The following is a 12,923-nucleotide window of genomic DNA, read 5'->3' on the forward strand; positions in this document are numbered from 1 at the left end:
AAACTTCAGCAAACCAGTAAGTAACTGTAGAAGTTAATGCACACATGCGCACACCAAATACCCTGGACACATCTCCTATGTAAGTGGCAGTGTGTAATGTACAGAAAGAGGGCTGGAAGAAGAGTTGAGAACTTAATATTTTTACTTAAGCATATTCTTGCTCTTGTGGAATCATAGGATTTTCTGGTTTGGGGTCATTTTTTTCCTCACTGACTTCAGACTATACTTGCTGGTTTTCCTAGCTAAACTGTCTCTTCCAATTGCAAGTGTAGCAAACATTCTGAGATCGGAAAGTTAACCTGGCTTCCTCCAGTCTTGCATGCTCACCAGTATTAATATAACTGTTCTGGTAATACAGTTACCAAATTTGCATTTATTCAGACAGCTGTGTAAGTGTTCTTACACACAAACTAGTTATGATACATTTCATGGAAAAAGTGGCACTTCAGGAGTACAATTTGCAACAACAATGGCATACCAAGCTGATACACAGTGCCCATACTGCTTGTGTTCCAAAACTGTTCTATTATGTAAAAATGTAATAGCTCTTATAACCCTAACTACTTCTTCTCTTTCTGTCCATGTATAGAGAATAGTGATGATAAAGAAACTACCTCACTGGAAATGCCATCTTTACCATCTTCTGATGGATTTAAAAGTCCAGTTCATGCTTCAGGACTAAGTTCCAAGAACTGTAATCCAAACAATCAGTTACTTGATCGTTCCGTCTCTGCCCCTGCTTCCATTTGCTCGCACAAATCTAATCTAGCAGAGGTAATTGATCCTACAGTTCTGAAGCCTTTGGAGTCACCAGCTGAAAGCCAGCTAGCTCCAGACCCTCTTCTGTTTCAGAATCTTTCTGAGCCTGCTTCTCCTTCAGCAGTGAGTGACCATGCTGTTCCGACTGGAGCCATAGCCTGTAACTCTCCAACTAGATCATCACACAATACACTTGAAAAAACAGTTGCTGCTGACAGTCTAATGAAATATAATGCTAAAGAACAAGCCTCTGGTCTGGAATCTCCTATGGAAGTAAGAGAAGGCAATTTGTCTGACACCACCAGCAAGCATGGGCAGTGGGCAGTTCTTGATGTACCATTGCCTTCAGAACAGTTGGGACTGAACCAAATGAATGACTTTCCTTTGGATCTTCAGACATACAAAGAACCAGTGAGTGAACAATGCCTGGATAAACAGATTGAGCCATCTGACCCAGAACAACATTGTCACGTCAGTGGCCTTGAGTTACCTGCTCTGGGGGAGCAGGGCCTTATGAATGTTCCGCCAGAATCGCCCATTGACACGCTGGCTGAGAGGGGAGAGAGTGGGCTGGAGAAAATAGAGCTTTCACGTGGGAGAGAAAATATCCCAATGTCTGCATTTTGTGGATGTACGCATACAGAAATCTTCATGGAAACAGATGAACCTGAACAGTCTGTAATCACAGTGCATAGCCTGTCAAGCAAACAGAACACTCAAGCGAAGAATATTGGTGGATCTGTTCAGAACTTAGATTGTTCTCTGCAAATGGAGTCATCAAACCATGACTCCTCTTTGTTGATATTGTCAAGTAATCAGGTTTCCACTGAGGATTCATGGCAGCCTGGAGGTAACACTGAAATAACTGGAATGTGTAATGAGTTACTTAATTTATCAGCTGAAAATAGCTCTTCCTCCTCTGATGTTCATCAGCTCAACAGTGATACAGCAACATCCAATGAAGAGCCTTGTTTATCTTTAACAGCAGCATTGAAGGAGCTTCATGAACTTTTGGTTATTAATAGGAAGGGAGATTCTACCATTTTGATACCTGAGGAAAATGTGTGTCAACCAGAAACTATTCTTGAAGAACAAATGGGACACCAGGAGCTTTCTGATTATGAAAGTTTGGATCCAGAGAGTGGGGATCTAAATAGCTCCTCTCCTACGGTGATGCCTGAGCATGTGGACCCTGAAGGGCTAGCTGGGGCACCATCTTGTGCGATGAAAATAGAAAATGTTGACATCAAGATTTTAAATATCAGCCAGTCGGCTGTTGAAAAAGATGCTCTAGAGATAAAGAAGTCATCAAGTCAGAGTAATTCTGTCATTCTACACTCAGTTGCAACACGTGATCAACTGCAAAGTACAGAGCAGGCAGAAATTTTACCTGAATGTTCACTAAATGACCAAGTTCCAGCTAGTCAAATTTTAGAGCTGAACAGATCATGTTCACCTGAGGTCTCAGTGGAGGAGAATGCCCTTCAGGATGGTCAGAACCTATTAACAGAAGTGTCTGAAGTAATTAACCGATCCTCAAATCCTGAAGATCCAAGGCCACCACGTGGATTTGTTGAGCCATTGTACTGTCCATCAGTCAGTGATCTGGATGTTGGCTCCAGAGTTCCTTTGCCCATTTTCCCTGAAGCTGACATTGATCAGATTCTGTGTGCTGGCTTTACCCTGAGAGAAGCTCTTGAAGCTTTGGAGCAAGCTGGTGGAAATGCAAACCTTGCTCTTCTCTTTTTATTAGCCAAGAATATTGTAGTTCCTATGTGACTATGGCGGGGTTGACTGCTCCATCCTTCTTTTAAAGAACGTATCTAAATTCTTTAGCGTAACCTGCAAGCTTAATGTTTTTTAAAAAATTCCCCCGAGTTATTTTATAATTTGTGTGGCACATGTTCAATTTGAGCCTTTTAAAAGAAAAGTGCTGGCATTGTGTAAACACATTAGCTTTTAATTTTCCTTTAAATGGTGCATAGTGGAATAAAATCATTTTTATTGTATGATTTTTAGAATGAGCTCCAATAATATACATAAAAAGCAGAAGACATTGAGAAAAGCACCACTCCATTCAGCACAAAGCAGATTATGAAATGAATTAAATGTGCACATAGGTCCATCCCCAAAGCATGGCAGAGCATATGCTGTTGTAGGAGAGGCACACAAACTATGAATTCGGTATGGTACAAACTGAAACAAAGCTTGTCCAATTAAGCTTTTTGGAATTTTACTAGACATCGCTCTACTTCTGCTTTATAATCAGATATTAGGTTGATGCCAATGACTAGAGGTCCATCAATGCCCATAGGCTCTGGTTCCAAAAAACGTTTGCAGGGATATTCAACGCTTGCACCTTTTGTGCACTGAAAGAAAGCTGATGCATAGATAACATGCAACATTTTGGCTCTTGGGCTACTGTTAGTTTACCGGGCGGGCGGCAGAGAAAATGTGGTGCTACCAAAAATAAGACACGAGGCAAATTATCTGATGGTGTCTTGGTGTTAATCTTTGTAAGGGGAATGAAATAAAAGGGTATTTTATATAGGTTTGCCCATAATCTTCATGCACGCAGGAGGCAGGAGAGGAAGCGTTAAGCAGATACCTTATGAAATTGTTTAAACAAATCATCAGTTTCTATGGCCCTTTTCTTCTCTTGCCCCAGTCCCTTACAAAGGCATATGCTGTAACTGTTCAGAGAATGTACTCTCTGTTACACTGAGTAGGGACCTATGAAGAAGTCACCTTTGCACTTGTTTCTCTTGGTGGGGGTGTTCAACTTCTCAGCCCTTTCTAAAATGAACACTGAAAGTCTATGATTTTGATCACAGACATGCTAACTGCAAAAACTTAGTAGACTGAGGTTTAGTATCATGTAACAGGTGAAGCTTCCCCACATAAAGTAATCTGTAACTAGGGCACTGATCTGGCACATGCATTAGAATCATTGAGGGGCTTTGGAGGTGCTCATCAAGAATTGTCTTGTTGGGACTCATTAAGGCTGTGCTCAGGAACATCAGGTGCATTCATGGGGATGAACTATTTTCTTCTGACATTGAGGAGGGGAAGAGGGTAAATTGTGATGCCAAATTGTGATTAGAAACCTGCGTCTAGTCCCATATGCAGATCTCTGATGTACAATAAAATACTTCCAGTGTTAGATAAATAAGCTGGAATTGAGTCCACAGTGGCTTATGATAAATTTCTTCAACACATTAGGTACCTTGGGTTTTTCTGGACCTCGGAGCTTATCCTTGTTTTTGGTTGTGTAGAATATTTGCATATGTGCATTTGGTGACTTTTGGGGGAGTGATTTATAACCCACACATAGTCAGTGGGATATATATACTAGAGAATCCCTGATAGCAGTGAGGGGAATGGCTTTTTTTTTTGAGTGTATGATGTAGGCAAGAGCAACTTTGAGGAATTCTGCAAACCTCTAATAGTTTTCAGAGGGTTGGCAACAGTAGAATTGAAACTACACAAAATCATGTGTTTCAGGATTTTTACCCTGCATTAAAATCTTTGAGGGGAAAAAATGATGACAGGACACTTTGTGAAATATTCTGTAGTAATAACTCCAAATATGGCAGGACCCTGTGATAAGCTGTAGTGCCTTGGGCCAATATTGTAGAACTGACTTCTAAGAGTCTCTTCCAAACGCCCTTTGGAAATGAGATGTATTATCATATCCTAGAACATGGAATTTCTGAGGGGAAGTTCTATGGCCAGTGTTATCCAGAAGGTCAAACCAGATGATCAAGATGGTCCTTTCTGGTGTTGGACTCCATGAAGCCTATTTGCATTTGCTTCAGCTGTACTGCAGACTAACTAATAATAGAGCTTCCTTCCTATCTTTGGCTGTCCAAACAGTCAGGCTTTGCTCCTAGGTAGTATCATCGATAAGCAGGTGTGGGGCCTGGGCTTGTCCTGTCCTACTCCTGCTCCATTCTGTCCCCTCCTTCCCGCACTGCATCCCTTCTCCCAAATCCCCTCTCCAAGTGACACAGCCCGGAGGATTAATGGGAGGGCTGAAGTTGGGCTCCTCCCACACACCCCCTCCCCAATGCTGCACTCACCACAGAGGCAGGAAGCAGACTGGCCTGGGGCCAAATTATTCTACTTCTGTTGACCCAGTGAAGCGCTATGACCCAACTGGGAGATGACAGAGCAACACAAAATGCTGGGTTGCTCTGCTTCCCTTGGCTTCCATTGCTGAGTGCAGGGGTGGACCTGGCCTCTGCTGCTCACACCAGGCTGTTTGGTAATTCCCCAGATAGCCTGGGGCCCTGCGGAGCCCCTCAAAGTGTGGGCCCAGGACTGCTCCCCTGAACCATCCAATGGACAGGACAACTCTGCCCCTAGATATGCTCATAGCTGAGCTGAAGACACTGAGGGCCTGCCCTCTTATGTATATGTAAGAGCCGACTTTTCTGCCCTTAGTGCATAACTTAGTTAATTGCCCGCTCCTTAAAACACCAATTATTAGTTATCAATATTACAATACCCTTGTTGGATTTACATGTAATTTTTTAGAAGCAGTTAATAGCTACATGAAGTTGGGCTGCTTTGCACTAAACAAGGTTCTAGCTTTATGGCCATACTTACAGATTGTACCTGCAGAATTTATGCTAATGAAACCAATTTGCTTTGATAGTTTTATTTTGTGATAAAATAGTTTTTAATTTTTTTACATATTTGAACTCTGCCCATGCTGTACTGAAAATAAACACACATCAGTACTCTTAGAATTTCCTGTGTTGCTTTCTTTGAATGGCTAGAAACAGGCCTGACCCCAAACCTAAAATAGCTTTCAGGGCGGTAGCTGTGTTTTAATCTGTTTCAGCAAAAACAACTAGGAGTCCAACGGTACCTTAAAGACTAATAATTTATTGCATCATGTTATGTGAGTTGCAACTCAATTCATTAGGTGCATGAAGTGAAAGAAAAATAAAGAGATTATGGTAGGGATACAGAGATGAGAGTTACATCACAGCTAATTCAGTCAGGGTGGATGTGGATAAAAAGGTGAGATGACCTAAAATAGAAAGTTACTTATTGTAATGAGCAACGAAGGGTCCTGTGGCACCTTCTAGACTAACAAAAGTTTTGAGCATGAGCTTTCATGAGCACAGATTCACTTCATCATTAGTGTAATGAGAGAGCCATTCCCATTCCCTATGCAGACCCATTCTGATGGTGTGAAATTGGCATATGAATTCCATCTCAGCAGTTTCATGTTGCAATCTGTGTTTTGAAGAGTTGAGCGGCAACTTCCAAGTCTGTAGGTGTGTGTCCAGGGAGATTAAAATGTTCTCCCACTGGTTTTTGTGTTTGGTGTTTGATGTTTGTCTGATTTGTATCACTTTATTCTGTTGTACAGAGAGGAACTGGAAATGGCTCTCCTTACAATAAGTAATTTTCCTCTTTAAGTGTTCTCACCTTATTCACATCCACCCTGATTGATGTAACACTCCCATCTCTATAGCTTTTTCTTTCCCCACGTCATGCATCTTCATGCATCACAAACGTTTGTGCCATATTAAAATCATTAGCTGTTAAGGTGCCACTGCACACCTTGTTGTTTTTGTAAAATAGCTTCAAAGATTGCCTAAGAGCCATCTAAACCTGGTGAGTTTAATGTCTGTATTATTTAAAAAGTTGCTTTCAGTGAGCAATGCAATGGGATTAAATTAAAGAATAAAGGGGACTAAATAATTTGGCTCTGAAGGAAAAAGATTCAATAAACCATGATATCATTGAAAAAAAGTTTGTTTCTAAGACAATGTGCTTGAATTTTCTTAATCCAGTAGAATTCATGAAGTGGTTATTCCTAAAAGTGCTACCTGAAAACTGTTGTCTTCTACTTTAAGGCGTACCACATCTTTTTGCTGGGTCGTTTACTATTTCTGCTTCCATGTCACTTCGAACACTGTTGGATGACGGTGATAGAAGAGATTGCATACCTATTCTTGTGTCCAGGAAGACACATTTGCCACTTCTCTCTTTCCCCTTCTTTCCACTCTGCCATGCAAAATAAAGAATGCCATTGGAGTTAAGGCTTGATTTTACAATGCTGATGATTCCTCCACAAACACTTGTGATTCCTGAAACAAAAATAGGAAGAAAGGTTCTTTCAAAGATGAGGTTTATTTTCTAAAGAGCCCCACCTACACTACTTTTTTCTTTTGAAAGAATCTCTCTAAAAGATTATGCAAATGAAGCATGTGATATGTAAATCAGTGCCTCATTTGAATTCCTCTTTCAAAGGAGGAATGTAAGTGTAGATACAGCTGCTGAGGGGATTAGAATCCATCCTGTGTAAACCAAATAGCCACATTAAGCATTTTTTCTGAGGGCTAACATGTTTATAATAAGCATTGTATACATCAAACCAAAGACATGACTGCAGCGTAACTGTACCGTCATAACTTTATGAACATATGAGTTCTTCAGTTGGAAACGTAACAAGGATGGGTGTAAATATATAGACAATGAGCAAGTTGTGTGAGCTGGAGTGGAAGGCAAAATGAAAGTAAGGACAAGGATGGAGGGTTTTTTTTTAAATTTTCCTGGTTGTCCTTTGACAGTGTCTTGATTTTTGCCAAGAAACGGATCCACATCAGGCTGGTTGTTTCCAAAAGTCTGGGTTCAGTGTTGTTCATTGGCCTTTTCCATTTGCAAACTACAGTTAAGCACTTGTACTGCGTAATGCCTTTAGTGAAGGCAACGAAGATTGAAGGGGCCATGCAAATTCCTCCGAAAGGGAGTCCGTCCAGATCTTTTGCATTGGTAGCACCTTCAATCAAGGGTCTTGAAACTGAAAAAATGGAGTTAAATCTTATGACAGTCTGGTGAGCAAGGGAAATGTTTTCTCCATTTTACAAATAGGGAAACTGGCAGCACCATGGGTCGCCCAAGATACCAAGAAGTTTTTGGTAGCTGCTGGCAAATCACTTAACCTCTTTGCCTTAGCCCACATGTAACATGGGCTGTTTCTCTCACTTAGCATGGATGGCGGAAGGCTTTATAAAGTGTGTAAAGCCCTTTGAATTTCTTTGGGTCCATGTTGCTGTAACTGAAGAGTATTATTTCTAGACCAAGGTGTGTTACATACTGCTAAGTGTTCTAGAGAACTAGGGGCTGGAGATGATGTCCAGTGGGTTTAGGCTCCTCATTCTATATCTCCCTGTCTCCTCCCAGCCCCAACAGAGAGGGAGAAAGGAACGTGTCTGTTATTTTGTTCCCTTTCAGATTTGGTGGCCTCTTGTTTGCTTCACTTGCAACAGCCAGTCGCTGGGATTTTATCTTAACCTCCTCTTCATCTGGCTGACTCCTGACCCCAGCACCATTTTCCTGAGAGGCATGGAGATGGATCCTAACTTCAGTTCAGCTTTAAAGAAGCTGATGTGTCAATCCAGCATTGCTGACTCAGACATTGTTCCTAAACAGCAATCCCGATTAGAGCTTCTTTTACCAGCATCTCCTCTTCTCAAGCCTTCTCTCTGCATTGGGAGCACTTATCCCAAACAGGGATATTTTCTTATGTTTCCCCACACCCCAACTCTGCCAGTGCCTCTCAGTCCTGAGGCGCAGAACCCCACACTGGTCCAGCATGGGGAAAGTCTCTGTAGAAGCATCTGGGCTTTACCACTTGAAGCAGACATGGAGGAGCTGTTGGGCCTTGTACCACACCATGCTTTGCCCTTGGGCGCTGCTCAGTTGATTATCAACAGAGTAAAGTGCCCAAATGATATATGTGCCTTGTTCTATGAATGAGACTGTTCCTATGCTTCTTCAGCTCCATGGCAAACTGGTCAACAGAATGACCCATCAGCCCCTTCCTAGTGCCTCCTTATGAAACGTGTAAGTGGCAGAAACAATTTTTTTTTTAATGTGGAATATGAGAAGAAGCAGAAGCTTCTTAAAAATCCCACTGTCAGGGACATCCTCTGTCAATAGCTCTAGTTCCTCTAGAAGAAATTCTCTCATTCCCACATTTAAAGCTGAATGCGTAATGTGCTATGATATGGGGCAGAGTGGATGTCTGCAGAAGACAGTGGGTCCGGTTGTGCTGGGTGGAGAAAAGAGGGAGCTGGGTCATGGTGAGTACAGTAGAAAGCAGAGCCTCTCAAGAAATGGCTAGTGGTGAGGCAGAATGTACCCTGCCTTTCCAGAGGAGGGAATAAGACACAGTCACAGTGTTTGGTCAGTTCCTTCTGGGTTGGTCTTTTGTATTAAGGTCTTTTGCGCAACCTGAGCTTGTTGGCTTGTAGACTGTGTCTCCATAATGTTAGGACTTTGATGTCCGACTATTTCAGCTACTGTAGAGGGATCTTCACAGATAAGAGGGTATTGGCCTGTTCAATACATGACCTGTCTTTCTGAGGCTGACAATGGAAGCAGTTGTAAGGGTGACGCTTGATGCAAATAGCAGCTACTGGGTCGGCTTGCTGTAGATTGGAAGGTAAATGGAGGAAGAGGGAAAATTTGCAGTGCTTCTGCCGATGCTGAGCTTTCTGTGGATAGTGGACACTTTGCTCTTCAGGGCTGTCAACCAGGCACAGCTTGCAAATGTTCCCTTCTCCCTGTCTCTTAGTAGCTGTTGTCCTCAGAGGAGCATGTGCTTGAGCTTGCTCACTGCAGCCTCAACTTGCAAACCATTTTAAAGGTTTTTACCATTCATGAGTGGAATGGATAACAGGCTGTGAACTTGAGAGGTTTCTTTACCATAATTGGACTTTTTGCCAAGTAGCTCCATGGAAATGCTAGTATAAAGGCATACATTTATTTTCTTTGATCTCCCCCCCACACACACACCAATTGTTGCAAGTCAGAATGGAAAATGCAGCTTATTGTGAAGCATCCTTCCCCTCTAAAGCATTATAAATCTTTCCTACAGTGTTTATCTGTAACCAAATATCAAGCTGTTTAGTTACCTATTTGACTGATGCTTTTTAACTTACGGATTTTGCAAACTCACTTAAGGAACAGGAGGGAATCTGTTTCTCAGGAATACTAAAGCTGTGTCAGTTTCTCTTCTGGGCAGAACCTATGTGGCTTTTCTTGCAGTTCTTTGATCTGGTTATGGGAGGTAGTTCTGGCCTTGGTAATAAACACAGGTCTCTCTCTTTTTAAATTTGATTTGATTTTTTTTTTTTAATACGGGGGGACTGTCCAGGTGAAAAAGTGATGTGCAAAAAATTTGATATTTAAAAAATAAAAGTTTTATCATAATATTGTCTGGTCAGTTTGTTTACAGCATTAATGTATAAAGAGAGTTTTCTCTGCTTTGGGTTATATTGACCTCGCTTACTGGCTTCAAATTCTTATCCCTACTTCTTCCTAAAGCAAAAGTGATTTTTTTATATTTCCATTTTGATAAGTAATGAGCTTAACAAAAATGTACACTGCTGTAAAAATCCTTACTTGTGATGAGTTGTGTGAGGTTGGTAAATTTCTGTTTGACGTTCTCAGGCCACTAGGCTGTGGCTACACTAGCCCCGCCTTTTGAAAGGGGGATGCTAATGAGCTACTTTGGCAGATGCTAACGAGGCACTTCCATGAATGTGCAGTGCCTCATTAGCATAACGGCAGCGTGAGCATTTCAAAAGTGCTGGTCTCAAAACACATGCTGCTCACGTAGATGGGGGACTTTCAAAAGGACCCCCTGAATTTCGAAAGCCTCTTCTTCCCAAAACCAAATAGGAAGAATGGGCTTTTGAAATCTTGGGGAGGGGGGGTCCTTTAAAAAGGCCCCAGTCTACATGAATGACATGCATTTGGAAAGCAGCACTTTCAAAACGTGCGTGACTGCCATTATGCAAATGAGGTGCTGCATATTCATGGCAATGCCTCAGTAGCATCTGCTGAAGTGGCTTATTAACATCCCCCTTTCAAAGGGCAGGGGCTTGTGTAGCCACAACCCTAGTGTGGAATCTTAATTGAGTAAATTACGTGTGCAAGGTTTTGCATTCTGATTGGCTTGGAGGTCATTTGTATAGGTGGCCTGACTCATTTATCAGTACGTGTTGCAGCCAGTGTTCTGTCTGGGTCTTTAATTTAATCCTTTTCCCAAAAACTGTTCAGTTCATGGCCACTAAAGAGAGCTCATATTTCAACTGTTTTTCATCAGAAATAAAGGAGAAACAAAACGATTCTCTTCTCCTCTTCCCCTTATGCCCATTTAACAGAATGGATCTAACCATTTTTTTTTTTTTTTTACAGCAATGAGTTTCTAGGTGGGCACATTGGGGCTGTCATGTCACAAAGGCCAAACGGACCACTTAAAACGTAGGAAGAATAGCTATTTAGTTCTGAAGGGAAACACTCGTTTTCCTTCTGAAATGGGTGACAATAATGACAAAAACCGCTCCGGATGAGTGACTGCTAAGCAAAACTTTAATTTACTGGGTCTTGATCACCTCAGAAGGCATCAGTGTTACTGCCAGATAAACTTTCCTCAATTAAAAAACAAAGCTGTTTGAGCACTCAGCAATAGAATGGCAAACGAGTCCCTTTGAAATCTCGGAACATGGGTTTTACCAGCGTTCCAGGTTCTGTACTTAAGGTGATTGTGTTTAAATTCCTGAAATGTCCACTGGGCTCTTGGGTTGTCAGTGATGGTATCAATGAATGAAGGAAAATCTGAACCTTGAAGGTGGTCTCTGCAAGATCAATCTGGAAGAATCTTAGAGACGGAAAAGGCCTTGTAGGCCACCAGTGGAGGGGAGTCCGTAGAGAGCATGCTTTTATTTTGTCCAGTGCCGTTCTAAACATAGCCAGTGATGGGACCACACATGCTTCCCCTGGGAGATGGAGACTGGAATAGATTCCAAGGCCTGATGGCATCACTGTGATCCCCTGGTCTGACCTCCTGTATCACACAGGCTGCAGAGGGATTCCCAGAGCAGAGCTTTCAGAGACCCATTCAAGCTTGAGTTTGTCACAGGTAATTTACTCCAGTGCTTAGTTAGTTGCACCATTACAAACATGCACCTTATTTCTAATCTGAATTTGTCTAGCTTCACCTTCCACCCATTGGACTGTGTTAATCCTTCTCTGCTAGAACTCAGCATTAAATCTTTGTTCCTTTTGTAGGTACTTTGGTTAAAATCAAGACATTCCTTCACCTTCTCTTTCTTTAGCTAAGCACTTTGAACTCTTAAGTCTATCACTATAAGCAGAGCCATTATCTAGAGAAGTAGTTATTCCTCTTTATTCGGCACCGGTGAGGCCACATCTGGAATATTGTGTCCAGTTTTGGGCCCCGCAATATAAACAGGATGTGGATTTGCTAGAGCAGGTTCAGCGAAGGGCAACAAAAATGACTAAGGGTCCTGTGGCACCTTATAGACTAACAGAAAAGTTTAGAGCATGAGCTTTCGTGAGTTAACTCACTTCTTCAGTTACTGGTGATGACCAGCATCTGAAGAAGTGAGTTAACTCACAAAAGCTCATGCTCTAAACTTTTCTGTTAGTCTATAAGGTGCCACAGGACCCTTCGTTGCTGCTACAGATCCAGACTAACACGGCTACCCCTCTGATACTTGACAAAAATGACTAAGGGTCTGGAGCACAAGACCCATGAGGACAGGCTGAGGGATTTGGGCTTGTTTAGTTTACAGAAGAGAAGACTTAGAGGTGATTTAATAACAGCCTTCAACTTCCTGAAGGGGAGCTCTAAAAAGGAGGGTGAGAAACTGTTCTCAGTGGTGTCAGATGGCAGAACAAGGAATAATGGTCAGAAGTTGAAGAGGGAGAGGTGTAGGTTAGATATTAGGAAAAACTTCTTCACCAGGCGGGTGGTGAAGCATTGGAATGCGTTGCCTACAAAGGTGGTGGATTCTCCTTCCCTTGAGGTTTTTAAGTCCCGGCTGGACAAGGTCCTGGCTGGGATGACTTAGTTGGGGTTGATCCTGCTTGAAGCAGGGGGCTGGACTAGTTGACCTCCTGAGGTCCCTTCCAGCCCTATGATTCTGTGATTCTGCCCATAGCACTGGGAGCTGGAAGTATGGACTGGGCCCCAGGTGGCTCTGCTTTCTGCTGCTGCTGGTGGGTAAGGGGCAGCCTGACCCCTAGTGCTAGGCTTCCCTGGTGGGCTGCATGGCTCTGGTGAAGGGGTATGGGAGAAGCGACGGAGTGGGAGTCCAGTGGGTGCA

At 42.4% G+C, this 12,923-nt stretch overlaps 1 protein-coding gene across 3 annotated transcripts in view; it reads left to right on the plus strand.

Moving 5' to 3' along the window:
• The window catches only part of DDI2 (DDI proteasomal shuttling factor 2), a 41,279-nt gene extending 31,280 nt beyond the window's left edge, over positions 1-9,999 (plus strand). For 2 of the 3 annotated variants that reach the window (XM_074975925.1, XM_074975926.1), the window contains one exon: positions 590-9,999. In XM_074975925.1, the coding sequence (XP_074832026.1) occupies positions 590-2,538 (1,949 nt within the window). In that variant the 3' untranslated portion in view covers positions 2,539-9,999. The remainder of the gene's footprint in view (positions 1-589) is intronic. The other variant, XM_074975928.1, reaches the window with a different exon arrangement.
• Positions 10,000-12,923: the final 2,924 nt, after the last annotated feature.

The sequence above is a fragment of the Carettochelys insculpta genome, chromosome 23 (genome assembly GCF_033958435.1).
Source record: "Carettochelys insculpta isolate YL-2023 chromosome 23, ASM3395843v1, whole genome shotgun sequence".
In the NCBI taxonomy this organism is placed as follows: domain Eukaryota; kingdom Metazoa; phylum Chordata; order Testudines; family Carettochelyidae; genus Carettochelys; species Carettochelys insculpta.